This window comes from Pteropus alecto, unplaced genomic scaffold (genome assembly GCF_000325575.1).
Source record: "Pteropus alecto unplaced genomic scaffold, ASM32557v1 scaffold3, whole genome shotgun sequence".
NCBI lineage: Eukaryota > Metazoa > Chordata > Mammalia > Chiroptera > Pteropodidae > Pteropus > Pteropus alecto.
In genome coordinates this window covers 34,327-54,203 of record NW_006442484.1, presented here as the reverse complement: position 1 = coordinate 54,203, position 19,877 = coordinate 34,327, and the positions used below count along the sequence as shown (strand labels likewise).

The following is a 19,877-nucleotide window of genomic DNA, read 5'->3' as shown; positions in this document are numbered from 1 at the left end:
CGCTCTTGCTGACTCCTCCCACCACGAGTCCCCCTCACTCCTGCCCTGTTGCTCTCCTTGCTGTCCTGGGAACACTCCAGACGTCCTTGACATTGCTTGTTCTTCTGCCCCAGTGGCCTTTCTCCAAAGTCGTCACGGGCTCCCTCCCTGTCTGCCTTCTGGGAGACAGAAGTATCCTCCCAGGAAGGCCTTTTTTGACCATCCTATGTCCACTGTCACTTTGTCACCACTGTCACTTTCCCAGCAGCCGACACAGTGCCCAGTAAGTAGTGGGTGCTCAGTAAACCGCAGATTCTGGGGGGCTGCAGAATAGATAGGTGGCCATGGGCTCGCTTTTATTGATGCCCACCGCCGAGAAGTCCTCCGTGCCCTGCAAAGGTGGGGTGATGTGTGACTCTCCCACGTACGTGATCATTTACTGGGTGGGGAACTTACCATCTACTTTGTGGTTTGCATTGTGTATTCTTAGAGCCTTCTCAGACTTGGCTTTTTTGCTTCATTTGAAGTTTTTGCTGTGATTTTCTTTTTAAAGAGCATGTCTGCATGTGTCCTTCATTCCTTTTTCTGGTTTGGGGATAGCAAACCACAACCAGGTATGCAGGTGGCTTTGTGGTGAGGTGGCTTTGTGCTTCTGCTGTTCCTGATATGCCTAATTTCCCATTGTCCCTGTGCAGGATGGCTCGAGCCTGCCTGAACCTGATGGCTGCCATGGTGACCCAGGGTCCTGAGGCCGCCAGGGACGTCTGCAGCCATTTTGATTTGAATAAAAAGACCTTGTACACCCTGGCGACCAAGAGAGATTCAAAGGTGAGGAGCCCCGAGCATCTTCCATCTCCCATGTGTTTCTTTCCTCTTCAGAGGGTGTAACGGACTGTTTGTCCTCTTCTCCCTGGACTTGGTCTTCACATAGATGCAGTAGGAGGCCTTTATGGGGAGAAACGTGTGCCTCAGCAGCCCCTGGAGTTTGGGAGGAAGGATGGCCTCACTACTGGCCAGAGGTGGGGGCCTAGTCACCTGGCAGAGCCTGAATGACAAGGACACCTGAGGCCAGCTTCTCTGGGGGATCAGTGTCACAGTGCCTTCCTGGCCTGTGAGCATCTTCACTGAGTAAATAATCTCCACGTGCCTAAATGGCATGGACCCTGTGGGGTGTCCCAGTTTTCCTGTTCCCATTCTGTCTCCCTTGCAGAAAACCCTTGGACGTCATCAAAGAGGGCATTTATGGCTTTTTAATATCTTTCTCGTGTCTCCCAATTATAAGCTTTATAATGAGTAGGGTCTAGATTGTGCCAAAGAGAATGAAAGTGTGATTGGTTGTAAAAAAAAAAACATGGTTCTCTGGTGGCTCTAGAAATTTCACTTGGGTTCGGAAAGGTTCTCGGGGAGAAAGCGCAAGTTTGGGGACTCATAAGCTGGAGCGAGGGCATCCTCCCAGCGCATGTGCTGGCTGCAGGTCTTCTCCGTTTTGGCAGATCAGCTCTCCTTGCTGGTGCTCTGGGCCGTGAATCACCATGGCTCAGTTCTCCACCCCCATCCTGAGCCCAGAGAACAGACCAGTATCAAACCCTGTCTGCTGAAGTGGAGAACCACGTTAGAAAAACCGACTTCTGCGCCCATATGAGACCTGGTTCCCTAACTCTTCCGGGGAATTAAGAGTTTATGCAGTGCCGGGTAATGCAGACTGAAGGCTAATGATAGTAACACCGGAAACCTTTATGGCTCTGTGAGGCCGGCCCAGTGTGGAGGGCTTTCCTGGAATTGCAAATAAGGTGTTCTCTGAGGAACAGTGTCTCATAGATACTGTGCTTTATTAATGTGTCAAATTCTAATGGCTCTTGACGTTCAAATGCATTTCTAGTAAAAAGAATTTGTGTGTACTTTGCACACTAGGGCAAACATTATGGTTCTTTTGTTCTTCCTGGCAATTAGCTTGGCAATAATTATCTGTCAGATTCCCTTTCCCTTCTCACCCTATCTCCCTTCACTGCAGCCAGCCCAGCCATCTCAGTAAAATGTGGGCCAGTATCCAAGCCACCCATGGAGACACCCATGGGAAAGCCCAGCTGGGGCTTCCCTGCCTGATCTTACATCTCTCTGATCTGTAAAATGGGAGATATGGTCGAGACGAAAGTGTTTTTACTTTCTTTTGTGTCTCCTATATCAAGTATCTTAAATACTTTGTATGTTGTAGGAAATGTTTTCTGGACATTAAAAAAGATTTTTTTTTAATATAGGAAATGCCAGGGACATTCAAGAATAGACAGCAGCACAATGAGTCACCATAGACCTGTCATCCCACTTCAGGCACTGTCACCTCTCCCACCCGTTGGTTTGCTTTGGGGCAAACTATTACAGCAAATCCCACACTTGAATCATATTTCACCATAAATATTTCAGAGTGTATCTCTTACAGCAAATGACCTTTTAAAAAACAAAACCACAGTACCGTCATCGCACCTAACGCCACTACTAATTTCTCAGCCTCATCTAATGTCCACTTCAGTCTCATTTTCCCCCAGCCCCGTCAAACATGTCTTTACCCTTCGTGGTTCAAAGAAGGATCCAGGCAAGGGCCCCATACTGTGTTTGGTGCATAAGTTTCTTAAATCTCTTATCATCTTTGAATTTTCCCGCCCCTCCCCCACACAGTTTTTTCATGCCATTTAGTTATTGAAGAAGTTGGTAGGTACATATGTATTTTTAACGAGTGTGTTTTTAACATTTTGGAGGGAATTATTAAAGCCTTATAAAGAGAGAAGATTAGGATATTTTCATCCAGCCAAAGAAAGCATTGTTAAAAATCGTGTGCTGAAGAGCAGTTTGACCAAATATGTTTTGGTCTATTTTAGACAGCGTTTTGGAACAAGCCATAGAGTTCGGGACGCTTCCTTCCTGAGGTTCCAGCCCTGTGAAGTCACAGGGTAGGAATGAGGAGAGGCACGTGGCCCTCTTGCCTTTGGTGGAGTTTGCTGGGGAAGGGGGCGGGGGCACGGACGGAGGTCCGGGGGCAGGGAGGGACTGTCTGGTCAGGTGCGTGAGCGGGAGGCGTGGCGGTGGCTGCTTAGAGTGGCGCAGATGTCATTTCTTGGAGGTTTTATTGGGAATGAAACGGGGTTGTCTGGGATATATAAGATGAATGCCAGGTGGTGAGAACCAAATTCTATTTTAGTTCAAAGTTCATTGCTGGAGGGACCCACTGGAGGATCTAATCCAACTTTTCTATGTCCACGCAGGATAGAAAGATCTAGAATGGCAGATAACTGGGAGCAGCATTCCAGGGACCTGACTCCCAATACTTCAGTGGGGAAAAAATAAACAACTCAAAACTTGTAGAGCCTTTCCAACTAGCTGGGAAAGGATAAAACCTAAGTTAATTTTACCAGGCAAATTTTAGCATTCCGTCAGCATTCTTTTGAAACACAAGACATACGGAGACCAGGATTGACAAGCGAACTGTGCTTGAATTAGGTGACACGTTTCTTTGAGTGAGGAGGCATGCAGAGAGCGTGGTAGCGGTGGTTACTTTGAGCTTTCTGAGGACAGGGACAATACCCTAGTCATCTTTGCATCCTCTCTCAGCCCGAAATTGTGGCATCTTGAATGAAATTGGTGAGTGGAGGCACTGGAGCATCACTGACACTGTAAGGAAACGCAGCTCATTTTAAAGACTTTAGATGTCATTGTACCCAAACTCTGTACTGGAAAGAGGCCCACATATTAGTCCCCAGAGTGGAGAGGAGAGTTTGGCGCTCAGTGTATTTGGAATAAGCCAGCGCTGGTCTAATCAGGTCTTGCTGAAATGCTGTGTGGTGTCGATGGATACAGACTCCCTAAGTACTGTGAGTGTGCAGGGCCTCCACGTAGACATTGCAGAGCATGAGTCAGATGCAACATGTACCCAGCAAAACAAGACGGAAGTAGTTCCATGCTCACGCAGAAGCCCCGGTGGTGCCAGGTATGGTCCTTGCACCTTAAGAAGAGTGAAACGAAAATGCCATGGGAGCCCTGGAGAGAAGGAGCTTCCCTACAGTGAAACATAAAGTTGGGTGAGAAGCATGTGTTTGTACAGTTATTATTATCCCAGTTCTAGTGCTTGCTTAATAGTTATGTGACCTTGAGCCAGTCTTTTAAAGCCTCAGTTTCCTCATCAATAACATGGGTGTGGTAGGCATCTCTACCCTGGGTTGTTACAAGGAATAAGTAATTAATGACATGCGCATTTGACACAGTGTCTGGCACATGGTAAGTGGACACTCCGGATACCATCACCACTGCCCCCACTAAGTGGGGCGGAGCTCTCTGGAGGGCAGACGCCTCGGTCTTTTCAGGCATGCAGGGCAGTGATAATAACTTATTTCTGGGCAGCGAATTAAAGTACCTTTGGAATAATTGTGAAGTGGGAAAGTTTCGGTTCCTGCAGTGGAGGATCTAGGCGTTCGCGCTGGTTCTGGTACAGCCGATGGGAGACCTGTGTGAGCACGTGCCCTGGGTTCTTGGGATGTAAAACAGGGATGATGAGACACGGGTTTGTCTTAAAGTTACTGGGAGGGAAAACTAATCAGAGAGTCCTCGTGACGTCCCCTGAAGTGTTGGCTGCTGGTCATGGCCTTCGGGCCATCGTTGAAACTGCCCCCTGTCCTGGGTCATGGCGGACGCCTACAGGACAGTGCAAATTTCAGTCCTGGGAAAGCCACGCGGGATGTGTAACATGACAGCATCTGGGGCTTTAGTGTCTAGTGTAAATTTATAATATCTAATGAAAACCAGACATCACCTCACTGGCTTCTCATCAAAAGCAGCACCAGTCTTTGTCTCTGGATTTTCAAAAACACAGATGTAATATTTGATTGGTGAGTAAGAGTAGATGATAACTAGAAGGTGGAGAATCTTCTATACCAAAGTGGTCCATAAACTAAAAATGCTTGTGTTAACAGTCAGGGAAGGGGACACAACTATGTTTTAGCCACACTTTTTTATCTAGAAAGAGCTTGGAAGAGAATGAAAAGTAAAACAGAAGTAAGAGCAAGGGAAAAGCCTTGCGTTTCCATAAGGAGGTACCACTGGTTTTAGAGTTGAGCCTTCTGATAGCACGAGCCCAGAAGGCCTTTATGACACTGGGACCGGAGGGGCGTGTGTGGTGCTGTGTTCCTGCTTCCTGGGTGCGTGTGCATGCACATGTGACATGCGGTCTCTTCGTCCCCCAGGGAGTGCATGACGTCCGGCTGGCCTACATCCAGTTTGCTCTCTCCTTTTTGATTGCCGGTGATGACAGCACCATAGTGCAGGTGCTGGAGTTGAAAGGTAGGTGTGCCTCTGTCTCGGAGCAAAGCCTGTTTGTGGTCATTTGGGGAATTCTACCACAAAGCATTTCTTCCAGGTTAAAAAAGAGTATGCAGCCTTTGCCACTGCCGTGTACACGGGAATGAAGGGTGCATGGGTAGGTGGTGAGTGTCGGTCGCTGCGGTGTTGATACCGTGGTCAGTGTGAACAGAGGTGTTCCTGTTCTGCTATCGGGAATTCTGGGTGATGTCCCAGCAATGGGTAAATGCAAACAAAGGGCCTTTATGGCTCCAGAACATACACAGGTTCTTATCCCTGGCTACCTGGCTTTCCTTTGTCATTGTGTTAAAAGAAAAAAAATAAAGTGTAATTACTGTGGTGGCTTTGCCTAGTGTTACCAGAATATCAGTAATAGTACTTCAAGGAAGTCCAGCTGGACCACCTTCTGGTGGCTGTCTCCCAGCAGCAAAGCTGGGCGTAGTTTATTAGGGCCACATGCACGTTATTGGGAGACTCAGTAAGACAGTAAGTGACAGCACCTTGACTGGCACTTAGCACGTGGCAGTTGTTCAGTGTATTAGTAGTGATACATTATGAAGCTGTGGTGGCTGATTACCTGGGGATCTAAAAGTATGAAAAGAAAGCAAACAAACAAATCACCCCAGATTCTACTGTCAATCAATAAAATGACCATCCGTAAACTATGTCTGTGAGCAAGTCTAAACAAAGACATTTTGGAAAACCGTAATCATAACATATATTCTGTTTCAAATAGTCAATATTAAATTAATTTTACTTACGTTAACGTGAGAAATGGAAAATTAAACAACTAAAGAACTACTGAACCTTTTTAATAGATGTCACAGTTTTACAAAAGTGGTTGTTCCTACTGTGCACTTGTGTAATTAAAAAAGACAAAACCTTAAAAAAAAAGTAAATGGCATTGTTTGCTGTGCCATTTAATTAGTGACGTTCTCTCATTTCTTCTCACATTGAAAATGCTCTTGAGTTTAATGCTTTGAAACTTTTACTTTTCAGAATTTATTCCTTGCATTTTTAGCTCAGGCATAAAGGAAGATAGGATTTCTACCGTCAATATTTTGTTATCCACACTGAAGACAAAGGTACGTGTTTGATAATCAGCGTATCTGTTGCTCGTTTTCTCCGGAGTTCTTAACCAGGTGTTATTTAAAACATCTTAGGTTACATAGGTTGTTACATAGGGTGCATGGAAAACTGTTTCTTAAGCAGAGACTTGGTGGTGGTGATGAACAGTCCTGAAGATTAGAGTAGCTGAAGCAGCCGTGTGGTTTGAGGCAGGCCTGCTGTTTTATCACAGCGGGAGGAACGCTGCTGGTCGCCTTCCTCAGCCAGCTGTTGGAATAATCGTGAGCCCTAAGTGACTACTATTCTTCATTTACACACCTAACAAATGTTATTTCGTGTCATCTAGCATATTCTATCTTTTTCAATCATCTTATAGAAATTTTAAAACTTGCCTAAAGGCTCATTGTCTTTAATAGAGAAGCACCTTAAACGATCAATTAGAAAAACTCTGACTCTTCCAACATAAGAAGTTGTCAAAAGGCTGTGAACTGGCAGTCCACATAAAAATGGCTAATTATCATAGTACTTAAAATAGTGCTTCTCACCTAGGGGTGATTTTGTCCCTTGTGGGACATTTGGCAGTGTCTGGAGACATTTTTGGTTGTCAGAACTGGGGACATGCAGCTGGCATTCAGTGGATAGAGACCAGGAATGCTGCTCAGCATCCCACAGAGCTCACTCAGTCCCCCACCACAGTCGTCAGGCCCAGAATGTCAGTAGTGCTGAGGTGAGAAACCCTGATTTAGAGTAACGCAGGTGATGAGATACAGGGTTTTCGCCTACTGAGCCAGCACTGACTTTTTAAAACAATGATATTTAGTGCTAGCAAAGACAGAGTCAAGGCCTTCCCTGGAGGAAACGTTACAGCCCTCTGGAAGACAGCAGACCTGGCAGTGTGTGTCAGAGGTCTCGGAAATGTTTGTATACTTGGAGGTGGGAGTCGTGGGGCGTTGCCTCAGAATCACCTAGAAAACTTATATTTTAGTACATAAACCACAGAGATTCAGGGGTAGGTTTGGGTGGGGCTGAGAACCTGTGCCACAATCCCAAGTCGTAGTCAGGGGTACAGTGAGGACTTTACATAAGGATGCTAATTGCAGCCGGAGTTTACAAACAACCTAATTGTACACACACGGGGAATGGTTAAATTAAGCTATGATCACTCATAGGATAGAATGATAGCCCCCCCAAATAATGTTCTCAAGGAATTTTTAATGATGTGGGAAAAGCTCCTTGTTACATAAGTACAAGCAAGCACAAAACTATATATAAATAATCTCAAATATGCAAAAGTCCCCAACCAGTACATACACTTACTTGTGTATTGTGTGTGTGTGCGTCGGGGGGGAGGGGGACAAGGAATATCGTGAGATGCTAACTGTAGGTGTCCTAGGATAGTGGGAATATTAGTGAATTTGGTTTTTCTCTTCATAGTTTTATTTATTTATTTATTTTGGTCAAATATTTTGCCATAAATCTACATGAGTTTTAGAATGACGAAAAACAATAAACACCATTTTCAAAATTGAATTCCTTGAAATTTGTTTGTTTTATTGTTTCAGGTAGTTCACAATAAAAATATCACAAAAACCCAGAAGGTGCGTTTCTTTACCGGGCAGCTACTGAACCATATAGCATCTCTCTACAACTGGAAGGGGATTGTTGACGTGGAGCTGGACAGTGCCAAGGTACAGTCGCGCTTGCGTGTCCTGTGGCTGCACCTGTAGTGTGTGATCCTCACAGCCGGGAGACTAGAGTCTAAACACACGCCTGCCTTTAAACTTCCTCCATTTGATCTGTTTCTTTTGACCTATGGTTACATTAATTTTCCACTTAGATTCAATATGATTTAAAAAATGTTGTTTTTACCTTTTTTCCTTTTAGTCTCTGAGGTTTCGTGTTATTACACTTTTTTTTTTTTTTTAAATGAGAAACTGTTCCCTTTAGCCAAGTGGCATCTTAATTTTCCCTGCAGTGCTGGCCCAGTGGGATTGCAGGGCTGCTCCGGGCTCTCTCTTCTGCCTCTCATTTACCTCTTTTTCTTTCTTCCATTTTTTTTCAAATCTAGATTTTGGAGTTTTCAGGCTTGTTGCTTTTAATTCAGGGTCCTAAGCATTAGGGAACCCCAGTTCCCTCACCTACTGACAAGTATCATTAATTTTGTAGTTGTTACTAAAGTGCTCAATTAGAGAAGTTGGCTCACATTCACCCAAGGCCAGTGTACCTTTTAATTCTCCTCATTTTGAAATTCCTCGGGGTGTTTCTGAACATGGACTTGGCCAGAGTAGCGAAGGCTCAGACTTCCTGGTAACGTTATAATAATTACCTCTCAAGAGCCCACCATTTCACTTCCTTTTATCTTTGTGACTTGCCTATGCCCTCTTGTTTTGAACATGTTTCGTAGTCTATTACGAGGAAGCCTCAGGGCCTTAATAAAAACACTCCCAAATGTGGAATTTTTTTGAAAAGGGCCAGCGAAATTAAGTCATTCTTAAGCTTGTTTAAAAATGCAAATTTAAACTTGCCACTCTTAAGAGTATTTTTTAATTTCGATTGGTGTTTCTGTTTGTTTTTTTGAAATGATACCAATTGTTTAAAATGTTTTCTAAGTTGTCATCAGGCGCGTGATATTGTTTTTACTCTATAGCTGTTACTAGGGTTTATGAGCTTGGGATTTTCGTCTAATTTTTTAAAACCCTCATAGGCTTCTTCTGGAGACGCAGGGAAAGCCATGGTGAGGGAGCTTGTTCATAACTTCCTGATGGATCTCTGCTGTTCGCTCAAGCACGGGATTAATTTTTATGATGCATCTTTGGGTACCTTTGGCAGGTAACGTAACGCTCTTGTGATTCCTGGGTGTGTGTTTCTAAGAGGTCACCACATACATGACTGTCCAGTGGAAATCTATTAAATGAGGGAACTGTAGTAGGTTAGAACTGGAAATGTAGACATTATCTAACTCGTTGTAGGGATGAGCAGTTGGAGACCCAGGGAGCTTCTAGTCATTATATGTCTTCAGGGAAAAGGTCTCAGGGTGATAATCGACTTAGAGATGTGACATCTGTCATCCAGGAAGGTGCTGTGTGTATTTACTCAGAGGCTGGATCTGAGACTGAGTCTACATCTGCCTTCCCACAGAGGGCAGGCCCTGAAATGGGCCTCCCCACAGTCCTGAGGTGGTGCCACTGTTATTCCAGTTTTGCAGATGAGGGACATGGGCACAGAAAGGCCAGGTCACTCCCGGTGTGAGTGGCAGAGCTCAGATTTGATCCCAGGAAATCTGGTTCCAAGCCCAACCTCATAACAACTGACAGGCCCCCCTCTTCAAAAACAGCTACTAACCAGGTAGGGTTTCAAATTTTGTTAATACAATAATATTTCACATATAGTCCAAAGCTAATGGATTAGATTGTATTGTTATGTACTCTATAGTCATATAACTATAATACATATCTGTTATTATTTTTTAATAACCAAAGTGGTCTACTGTTAGATATATTGTTTGCCAACTTGCTTTTTTCTATTTAACAGTAAAAATATTGGACATATTTTTGGTCTTGTGAATGACTCTTATTTTTTACCCCCTTGGCATTTTATTATAAAGATATAGATGGTTTGATTTCGTTTTAACCAGTCAGGAACTAGCTGATTCGTTCATAATGGGATAACACAGTAGGAATTTTTCTCCCTGCTTGTGACTTTGGACTTGTTTTGATTCTGAGATTATTATGATTTAACTTGCTACGTCATTTCTACAACCCCCTTCCCTCCCTCGAGGTGAAGGGGGCACGTGCATGGCCTTTGCAGGCCTGGCTGCGTCATCATTTAGAATAAGCTCCTTTTCCTGCTAAAATGTAATAGCAGACTTTTATAGTGTCATATAATATAATATCACACTTAAATCACACACATTTTTTTCTCCTTAAGTAGATCCGTAAAATAGATGATCATTAAATGAGCATATTGAAGGAACTTATGGGTGTGGGTCTATTTAAATAAACTCTGGTTTACATAAATTTTTGAAGCCACGAGCAAAAGACAAATGTTTGTGCTTTGGACGGAGGAAGGAAGTTTTGTTTGTGAGGATGTTCATGGAAAGCTTAGAGAAATTTAAAAAAAATTTTTTTCATTATTTTTTTAATTGAAAAAATGATTTTATTTTTTTAAGCCTAGAGAAACCTGACATGCGTCGTTCCCTGATAGTCAGAAGGCTCACTCCCAGATTTCATTCAGGTCTGCTTTCCACTGCCACCGTCCTTCTGCCCGGCTCTTGCTTCTGACTGTGACTTATCACCACCTCGCATGTTTATTTACTTGCTTGTTTATTACCTGATAGGTGAGAATCAGGACACAGGCTGTTCTGTAGTGCCTGGCACACAGTAGGTATTCGATGAAAGTAAGGCCTTATAGGCAAGGGTTGGTGAACTTTTTCTCTGAAGGGCCAGGTAGTAAGTATTTGGGGCTTGGTGGGCCACACAGTCTCTATTGTGACCCCTCAGCTGTGCCCTTGTAGTACTTTAGCAGCCGTGGACATAAACCAATGTGGGTGACTGTTCCAATAAAGCTTTATTTATAGAGACAGGTGTTGGACTGACACCTGGAGTGGAGGTTAAGAGAACAGATTCTGAAGTCAGCTCTGAAAACTTGAGCAGGTTACCAATTTAACTTTTGGAAAAGTTTTATTACGTGTAAAGCTGTCACAGAGCATCACAGTTTGAGTGTATAAGGGGATACAAAACAGCGAGGGTCCTAGAAGCCAGCAACATGACCTGCAAATGAAGCGAATTCTCAGATTTTTCTGGATTTTATGACTTCACAGTGTCAAGCAGATATGAAAAGGCCTCTTTTCTTAAAAGGCATCCAGGGAGGAGAACCCAGAGTCCTGTGGTTTGGGGAGTGGATCCTGGGCTAGTCGCTTCCTTTCTGCAAGTTTTAATGTCCATAGGTTTTCTTGCCTTTAAATACAAACACACACACACGTTCTTATACTTCTGAAAACTGCTCACATTGGGACAAGTTTTGAATATTTTTATACAGATAGTTTTTCCTCCTATAAGCTTCTTTCAGCTGCTAAATGAAGACATAAGAATTTGAAATAAACTAGAAACAGAGGAAGAAGACCTGTGGAAAGACTTTGAGAAGTAATTTTATGGCACTAGGGACTGTGCGGGAATTCTTGAACATTTCATATAAAAAAAAAAGTCATCTTTTCAAAAGAAAGGTGGATTCTCTGTATATTTATGCACATGTATTTATTTACATACATACTTTTTCATGTGTGGTTGGAGGAAAAAGGTCAGTAAAGTCTCAAAATGAAATTTTGGGAGTGGATTCCTACCTGCTAATTTGGCCCTTTCATTACACTGGCCTGACTCTGGGCCAGCGGGTGAGTGACTGGGGGGCTGGAGAGGGTGGGTCTCTTCCTCTTCTTTACAAGTCAAGTGGAACTCAAGCGGGAGAAGGGGATTAGGGAACCAGACAAAGAAGAGACTTTTTAAACCACTCAGAAGTAGAGGAGTGAAATTCAAGCCCTTTGATGGCGAGCTGGAACCCCACAGGCCATGAAAACATCCTACTTTATGGCACCAAGGAAATTTACCAGAAATGAAATTTGCCCATCACCTGTGTTTACAGCCGTGTTTACTGGGGGGTGGTTCTGCTGTTCTGAGCTCTCTGTGTGATGTGACAGTTCCCTCTGACTGCTCTTCTCTCTTTCTCCGACAGAGGAGGAAACCTGACACTCCTGCACTTCCTGTTGGGTTTGAAAACTGCAGCAGATGACGAGCTGGTGGCCGAACTTGTGGTGAACATCCTCAAAGTGTGCCCGGACTTACTGAACAAGTATTTCAAGGAAGTGACGTTTTCCTTTCTCCCAAGAGTGAAGGCCACATGGTCAAATAATATCAAGCTGCTAAACAAGGTGAAAAGCCATGAGTCTCTAAAAGTCTGTGAGAAGGGGGTTGCGGGGAGGGAGTGTGAGGGTTGGCGGATGGCGGGCAGGGGACAGGCAGACTGTACAGTGTGAAGAACTTCTTTGAGCCATTCTTCAGGGGCTATTTTAGATCAGCTGTCCCTAACGTTTTTGGTACCAGGGACTCCTATGAGAATGTAATGCCCGGTGATCTGGGATGGAGCCGAGGTAGTGGCTGCAAATACAGGAGAAGCTTCGCTCACTCGCAGCTGCTCACCTGCTGTGTGGCCCCCGGTGCCTACCGCTGAAATACCTGGGATTGTGTTCTCGTGCCTCGACCTGGGCATGGCGTTATCTGTAAAACAAGCTTTTATTCTCATTCTCTTCATTTTCCTTGGGTGCTTACGTGTGCCGTCCCCACGTGTATCTTGGGCTGAGAAGGAGGCACTCTGCCCCTTGTTTTGGTGAAGGAGGCTCTGTGGCCAACACCCCTTTTGGGTGCTGCCCTGGTGCTGGTCCCCCCACCCACCCTGGGAAGGAGGTCGGGGCAGCGTGTGGCCTTTGCAGGCCCAGGTGTCAGCTCTTGCTTCCCTGCTCTCTAGCTGTGTCTCTAGGGATATTACTTAACCTCACTGAAGTCTAATTTTGTCATCTGTAAACACTTTTTTATTTTAATATAAAATATCCCTACACCAAAGGGTTGTCATGAGGCGCTGAAAAGATGACGCGTTTGCCAGGTGCCTCTAAGCGCTGTACCTGAGTAAGGTGACGGTTAGTTCTAGCAGTGACATTTGCCATCAGAGGTTTTAAGGGAGGCTCCCAGACCGTAGGCCGAGCTCTGCTTTGGAGGTCATTGCCCCGGTAACGACCAGTCTTGTGACCTGACTTGTCTCTAATAACTGGATTTGGGGGTTAACCTTCTGGACCCCGATCCTTGTGGCAAGCCTGGGACTTGTCTCAGGTTCGTCGTTCCCTTGGAGTGGCCTCACTGTTGGGTGCCTGCCTGTAGCCTCAGGTTTGGAATTTACCCTCCGGCACCAGCTCATTCTCTTTTTTCCTCCTCCTCATAGATCTACGAGGCCCAGCCGGACATTTCCCGGGCGTTTCAGACCCGAGAGTTCATCCCTCTGCCTCGGCTCCTGGCGATGGTGATGGTGACCACCGCGCCATTGGTGTGCAACAAGACTATGTTCACCCAAGCGTTGAACGTAAGTAAGCGGTTACCCGCTTCTAGAAGCTTTTCTGCTCACCCTGCCGGCGGTGCTAGGGGTTGTTCTGAGAACATGGTCCGACTGTATTGGATTGCAATTTGCCCATGAGCCTGCAGGGTTTTCCGCGTGTCCTGGTGCCAGGTGCATTCTTGCCAGGGGGCTGGGTGGCTGCACTGCTCCAACTCAGCTCCCTGGGCCTGTGTAAGGGTGGGGGTGTCGGGGTCACGGGAGGGGAAGCATGTTCAGTTACAGTCATCTATTAAAGTCTCAGTAGTTTAAGGTTTCTGGACAGGGTGGGACTGAAATTTGACTGGGAAGTCTCCCTTTTATAGTTCAAGTGTTAACGATTTCTGGGAAAGATCTACTTTGAAGACCAGCTGTTTCAGGCATTTTTGGAGGGTATGTTCCTGGAAAAAAAAATAATCATTAAATTATAAAAGGTCCCTAAGTCCCATCAGAGGCCATGTTCTGAGGGACGCATACATCTTTCACCATAGCATCATGACCTTAAGAGAACAGCTGTGAATTGTTGGCACGTGTGGGTCCTGGGCCCTGTCAGCCCCTCCTAAACCCAGGTTTCTTCAAGACCTACCTGGGGGAGGCCAGGTATTTGGAGGGGTGCAGGGCCTGGGGTTTCTGGAGCAGGTGGAGTCCCCATCCTGGGCAGACTGGGTTCTGTGAACACAGCAAGACCAGGGTCTGCAGTGGTGGGTCGCACAGGCCTGAGTGTAGTGGCCCCACTGGCGATAGGGCAGTTACTGTAAAGTGGCAGAGACTGCTTAGATAAAGCGTCTTTTGATACCCATCCAGGGCCTGTGCTCAGAGTGGGCAGTGGGGCTAGGAGTGGAGAGAAGGAGACTGTCTGGGACCACGCAGAAAAGTCTTTTGTTCTGGTTGCCAAATCATAATAACCACAATTAGGACCCAGCTAGCTTATCCATTTGTTTTGTGGGAGACACAAACTATTCTATCTCAGGGGGCTTGCAAGAAAGCAGAATGGAAAGGAACATGTCAGATCCCACCTGGGTCTGGGTGGAAGATGGTTCCATCTCACCGGCTGCTCTTCTGCTCTCCTTCACGCTGACTCCAGGCAGCCTGGGGTATAAAAAGCTGGGCTCCCTCCCCAGGGTGTGTTCCATCTCTGGACTGAGTGGCTGCAGGCAGGATAGAGGACACGGCTTTCTCTGCTGCCGGTTCTGCCGTCCTGTGCAGGGCCAGGGCCCGCGAGGGAAAAGCCACCGCCCTGCCTTCTCCTCACTGGGCCCTCTCCGAGCCGTGACCTTGTCAATATGAGACCAGTGACGTGGGACTATCTGGGGACTGCGGTTATGAGGGTGTAGGGTTTGAGTTTGTCTTTTTTTTTTTTTTTTTTTACATTTTTAATTCTTTACGATATTACCTAAAAAACTTAAAAGCGTACATTTTAGAATCAGAGAAAAACAAGTTAGCTTATTTTAGAGACAGGAAATAAGGTGTTTGAGACTGTCTCAGGCTTTGGTCGGGCTTTGTGCTCCACGCTGTCGGGTGCACGTGTGAATGCTTGCGCGGGCCCCGCCTCGGACGTGACTGCGGGTGGGAGTCATTACTGGTTTAGGGTGTTTCATGTAGGGCTGCTTCGGTGTACAACGCATGTGTAAAATGAGACCCCGCTCGCGGGAGTGCTGAGGGGTGGCGTGTCCTGGCTACTAAACTAAGAGTCCATCAGAACACCTTTCTGTTTCTACTTGACTGAATCCGAATATCCCAGCCGCTGCTTTTGGACTTGACTATCCTCAGGAGTCGACCGGGGCCGATGCAGTTGGCTGGGCTGGGACCTGAGATCGTGCGTGTCTCCCCAGTGCCCAGGAGGTGGCCTTGCTGCTGCTGGCCCAGGAATGTGCGTCACCTAGCTGAGGCCCGTCTTGCCCTCTTTGGCCTTAGCACAGGTTCTGGAATTAATCCATATGAGCTGAGTGGTTATCAGAGAAGACTAACCAAAAACAGACAGTGAAACAAAAATAAAAAATAAGTCAGACTCTTTCTTTAGTAAGTGCATGGCAACAGCGGAAGAGGTGACCTTGGGTGCACAGAGTGCATGCGAAGAGAAGGGGTTGGGGTGCTTCTGGGCCCTAAGTCTCATCAGGAGCTGTTGAGGCCCTTCCCGCCCCCACCTCTGCACATGCACCCTGGACTAGGGGTAACTGGGAAGCCCTCTTGCGCCCTCCTCCCGCGGCTTATTGTGGTAGGTTGGGAAGACCAGTCATCTGCAGACAGGCCAGGTACCCTGAAAGAGCTACGGTCACACTGGGCAGGTCCCCCAGACCGTCGTAAGGAGCTGTTTCTTTGTTCCTAGCACCTTGCTCAGGTGAATGAGTCTTAAGGGGTTTGTTTTAATTATCAGCACTTGTTTTTATACCAAATCCTTATTGTGTCCAGTTCTAGGAATTAACACCCAAAGCAGAGCTCCCAGCAATGTGGCCTGTCCCCCCTCCGCGGCCCCTCTTTCTAAGCACTCGCACACTGTCCCGTGCTCACACACACACTCACGTGCTCACACGCACTCTCCTTTGCTCACGCACTCGCACACTCACGTGCTCGCACACACTCACGCTCACACATTTGCACTCACTCTCCCGTGCTCGCACACTCACCCGCTCACACTCAGTCACGTGCTCGCACACTCGCTCTCACACACACTCATACACACGTGCTCACACCTCCCTCTGCTTTATGCTTCTTGTTAGTGGCTTCAGTTCATTTGTTTCTCTTCTTTGTTTAACGTGACTCGTTTTCTGTTTTCCCTCCTAGATTCTACCTGACCTGAACACCGTAGTGTGGGTCTGGCAGTCACTTAGAAAACAAGAGACGAAACAGGACGATGAGAAAGGAAAGAAAAGGGGCAACCGGAGTCCCGCGGCCTGCGTGGCCCCCCACTGCGGTGAGGCTCCGGGCGGCATCTGCTGTTTGCACACAGAGCTGCAGGGGGCGGGCTGTTAAGGCCTCTCTGGTTGGGAATGAGCCCTTTGCTTAGAAGAGGAGACTTGGAATGGAGTCGTAGAGTGAATTCTAACATGTGTGAGAAATGCACCCAGGCTTTGCACATGCGCTCTCACTAGAGCCTGGAGTGACTGCCAGGTGCTCGGCCTTTCACTGGGGTCCTCGAGTGACTGCCAGGCGCTCGGCCTTTCAGTGGGGTCCCCTCGTCGTGCAGACGGAGGCAGGCAGCACAGCCCCCTGGTGAGAAGAGCCCTTGACTCAGACCTGTCATTAAGCAGGCAGTGGGCTTTGTATCTTGTATCTATGTCCTTATGGTGGCCTTTCAGGGGTGGGCATCACAGTGTGTCCCCATCACTGCGTTGTTCAGGGGAAGACATTGCAGCACAGAGAAACAGTAGCTTTAACCTGACCAAGGTTACAGCAGTGAAATGTGGATGGATTTAAACCCAGGCTGTTTGAACAGTTGTGATGTTTTTACCACGTTGGTCCTTAGTTTGGTTCCACGGGGTCTGTCTGCAGCCTCTGCTCGGTGAGCAGTTACTGCGCTGGGCCACAGGAAGCTCCACTGCTTACCAGTTGCTGATGGAGGACAAAGGACAGTGTGTTTCCTAATTCAGGCTGTTTTATTTGGCTCAGATGATGCAGAAACCATTCTTCTGAAAGCCGCCCTTCTCCAGGTCATCTGCCTCTACCAGAAGGTGGTCCCGCACGTGGTCACACAATACAACTTTGACTTCAGCAAGCTCCTGAAAGGTGCGTCTCAAGGGATGTGGGCACCCCGCCCTCCCACCCCCTTCTCCTGCCTCCGCTGTGTCTGCCAAGGGGATAAAGGAAGCGGGGAGCCTGGGGCTGAGCCCTCGCAGCCGAGGACCAGGAAGGCTGGTGAGCAGTTCGGCCAGCACACATGATCCACCAGCGTGCTTTTTTTGATTTGGACCAGTATTTTTTTAAATAGTCTTTTTTAAGTAAATATTCGCCAAACACTTAGCAGCAGTGAGAGAGGAGAAGGGAGAAGCCAGCCAGCTTGAGTTGCCTGCCATGGACTATTGACAGATCAGATCATGTGATGATCACTCTGAGGCCTCTTTTCAGAAGGGCGCAGAAGGCTGCAGAAACGGGAACCCCTTAGGAGGGTGCCACGTTCATGCAGAGACACTTCTGACAGCTACTTGTATTTTGCCCAGCGAGTCAGGCTCAAACCATGTCTTGTAAATGTAAGATGCTTGTTCAGTCACGTTTTCCTTGATGGAAAGTATGTCTAATAAAATTGACTTTATAATTGGGCCTACAGAAGCAGACTTGTAGAAATATCATTCTTGGGATTTATATAAGCTATTGAAATAGTTCTATTTAAAGCTGCAGTTAACTTTTCAGTTGTTTAAGGTGAAAGGTACTCTTTGCTGTGAGAATAGGAAATTTACTAGAACGTGGTCATTTAGTATTTAGTAGTTGTGTCCTTCCCAAGGGAAGAGAAACCGAGAAATCGGGCCAGAGGGTAAGGACCCAGTCTTGGGAGGCCGCAGTCTGCTCGCAAAATGCTTGTAGTCTGGGGAGCAGGACGTGTGCCTGATACCAGGGGTGACATTAATGGGAGACCGCACCTGGAGGGCAGCATGGGGCGCAGGGCATCCAGCTGTAGGAAGAGGTCATTGTGGGCCGAGTGGCTGCTTTGGGCAAGTGGAGTTTGGGCTTCTTCTTAAAGAGTCTGGGTAGAACTCAGAGGAGAAGTTATGTCAGGTGAGCTGTGTGTGGGCAGAGGAGTGGGCACAGCCTGTGCGAGGGTGACCATTGGAACAGGGGGATGGAAACCTGCATCCTTCTAGACATGGAGACCCTTGTCTGGCCCCTTTGACCAAGAGCAGCAGTGGCTGGGCGCCTGCCTCCTCACCACTGTCGCTTCCTCTTTCTGCCCCCAGGCGTCATCTCAGAGCAGGGCCTTCGAGAGGAGGTGCCTCCCATCCTGCAGCACCACATTCTGAAGGTGGCCCTGGAACTGCCTGCCAGCAAGTTCTTGTGGTTAAAGGCACAGGTACGATGCTGCGAGCTCCCGCCCTCTGTCCCTAGCGAGCCTGTGGGTTTGCTGGCTTTCTGCCCCGGGAACTTCTAACTGAAAAAGCAGGACCCTGACAGGGTTGGGGGCACGAAGGAAGATGTTAAGGTTCTCCTCTTAGAGACCCATCTAGAGCAGAGGCGAGGTCCTGATTCATGAACCAGGAGGCCTGTAAATCTCTTTACTTTTGCAAAATAAGGTGCTTAACATGTCCTTACTGAGAATATATCGTTGCTGGGTACTGGGAGTTTTTGTATTTTTTTATCTTGACTATTTTACATTTTTCTTGTCATTTTAAGACCTTTTGGAAAATAAAATATGTTTCTTCTCCTTTGTACTCTTCCTGGAAGAACTTAAGACAGACATAGGACTAGATACCAAGGTTGAGGCTGGTAGAAAATCAGTAAAGATTGCTGGCATTTTTTCCATGTCTTTAATAATGCTTTCTAGGAACTTTCTGGAGAACGTAATGTTGAATCATAAAGGGAACTCAGGATGCATCAGATACTGATCTGTGTATTTAAAAAAGGTGCCGTGTCACTTCTATCTAAAGAGAATAGAGACCAGGCAAAATGAAGCAGTCCCTGAGTGTGCTTCTCAGTAGCTCAGATGACCTTTTTTTTTTTTTTTAATGACTTAGATCTTATTTAAGATCTTATGGAACCAATAGCATGGGAATTGTGTTGGCATCTTGGCATGCGATATTTCCAGAAAGGTGTAAGAATGCGAGGCACTGGGATCGTTGTATTTTTTCCCTGAGTCCTCTGAGGTTCACCTGCATCCTAGCTGAGGACAGTTCTGACGGAGAATTTACCATGTGCCAGGCTGGACACGAGTGCTCTGTGTCGGCTCACCTACCACTCTTTAAAGGCAGGGCAGCTGGAGCGCAGAGTGGGTTAGGAAACTGCAGGGCCCCATCCAAACGTGGAGGATCCAAGATTGGTTGCAGGCGGCTGCCCAGAGATCAGCTCTCAACTTTGATATCCACCATGCGGTCACTGCCACAGGGATGACAAGACAGGGGCGTTATTTCGTTTTTTATTCCAGCTGAACAGGGCCAATGGGGTCTTGAAGATTTAGTTGGAAAGTGAACAGAAGCTTCTTTGAAAGAACTGGTATTAAAATGTTAATTTATATCCCGTGCCCCGCCTTTTGCTTGTAAGATGTCCGCTGGGCTTCAGGGGTAGCAGTGCTTGCCATGTCCAGGTTGTCCGCATTGCCACGGGGCTGTGGGTCACTCCCATGAGGCAGACCCAGTGGTGTTTGGGCTGGGAAGCTGGCGCTCTGTACACTTCTCTGAGACGTGTTCACAGCCCAGCATCCTTTGCATGAGGCTTGTTAG

The 19,877-nt window shown here is 46.7% G+C and overlaps 1 protein-coding gene across 1 annotated transcript in view; it reads left to right on the top strand.

Annotated features, from left to right (window-relative positions):
* URB1 (URB1 ribosome biogenesis 1 homolog (S. cerevisiae)) overlaps window positions 1-19,877 on the top strand; it is a 57,989-nt gene that overhangs the window by 3,792 nt on the left and 34,320 nt on the right. The window contains exons 4-13 of the mRNA XM_025039566.1: window positions 675-807; window positions 5,205-5,301; window positions 6,319-6,404; window positions 7,950-8,075; window positions 9,092-9,216; window positions 12,112-12,307; window positions 13,369-13,584; window positions 16,297-16,426; window positions 17,122-17,238; window positions 18,402-18,514. Coding sequence (XP_024895334.1) covers window positions 675-807; window positions 5,205-5,301; window positions 6,319-6,404; window positions 7,950-8,075; window positions 9,092-9,216; window positions 12,112-12,307; window positions 13,369-13,584; window positions 16,297-16,426; window positions 17,122-17,238; window positions 18,402-18,514 — 1,339 coding nt within the window. The remainder of the gene's footprint in view (window positions 1-674; window positions 808-5,204; window positions 5,302-6,318; window positions 6,405-7,949; window positions 8,076-9,091; window positions 9,217-12,111; window positions 12,308-13,368; window positions 13,585-16,296; window positions 16,427-17,121; window positions 17,239-18,401; window positions 18,515-19,877) is intronic.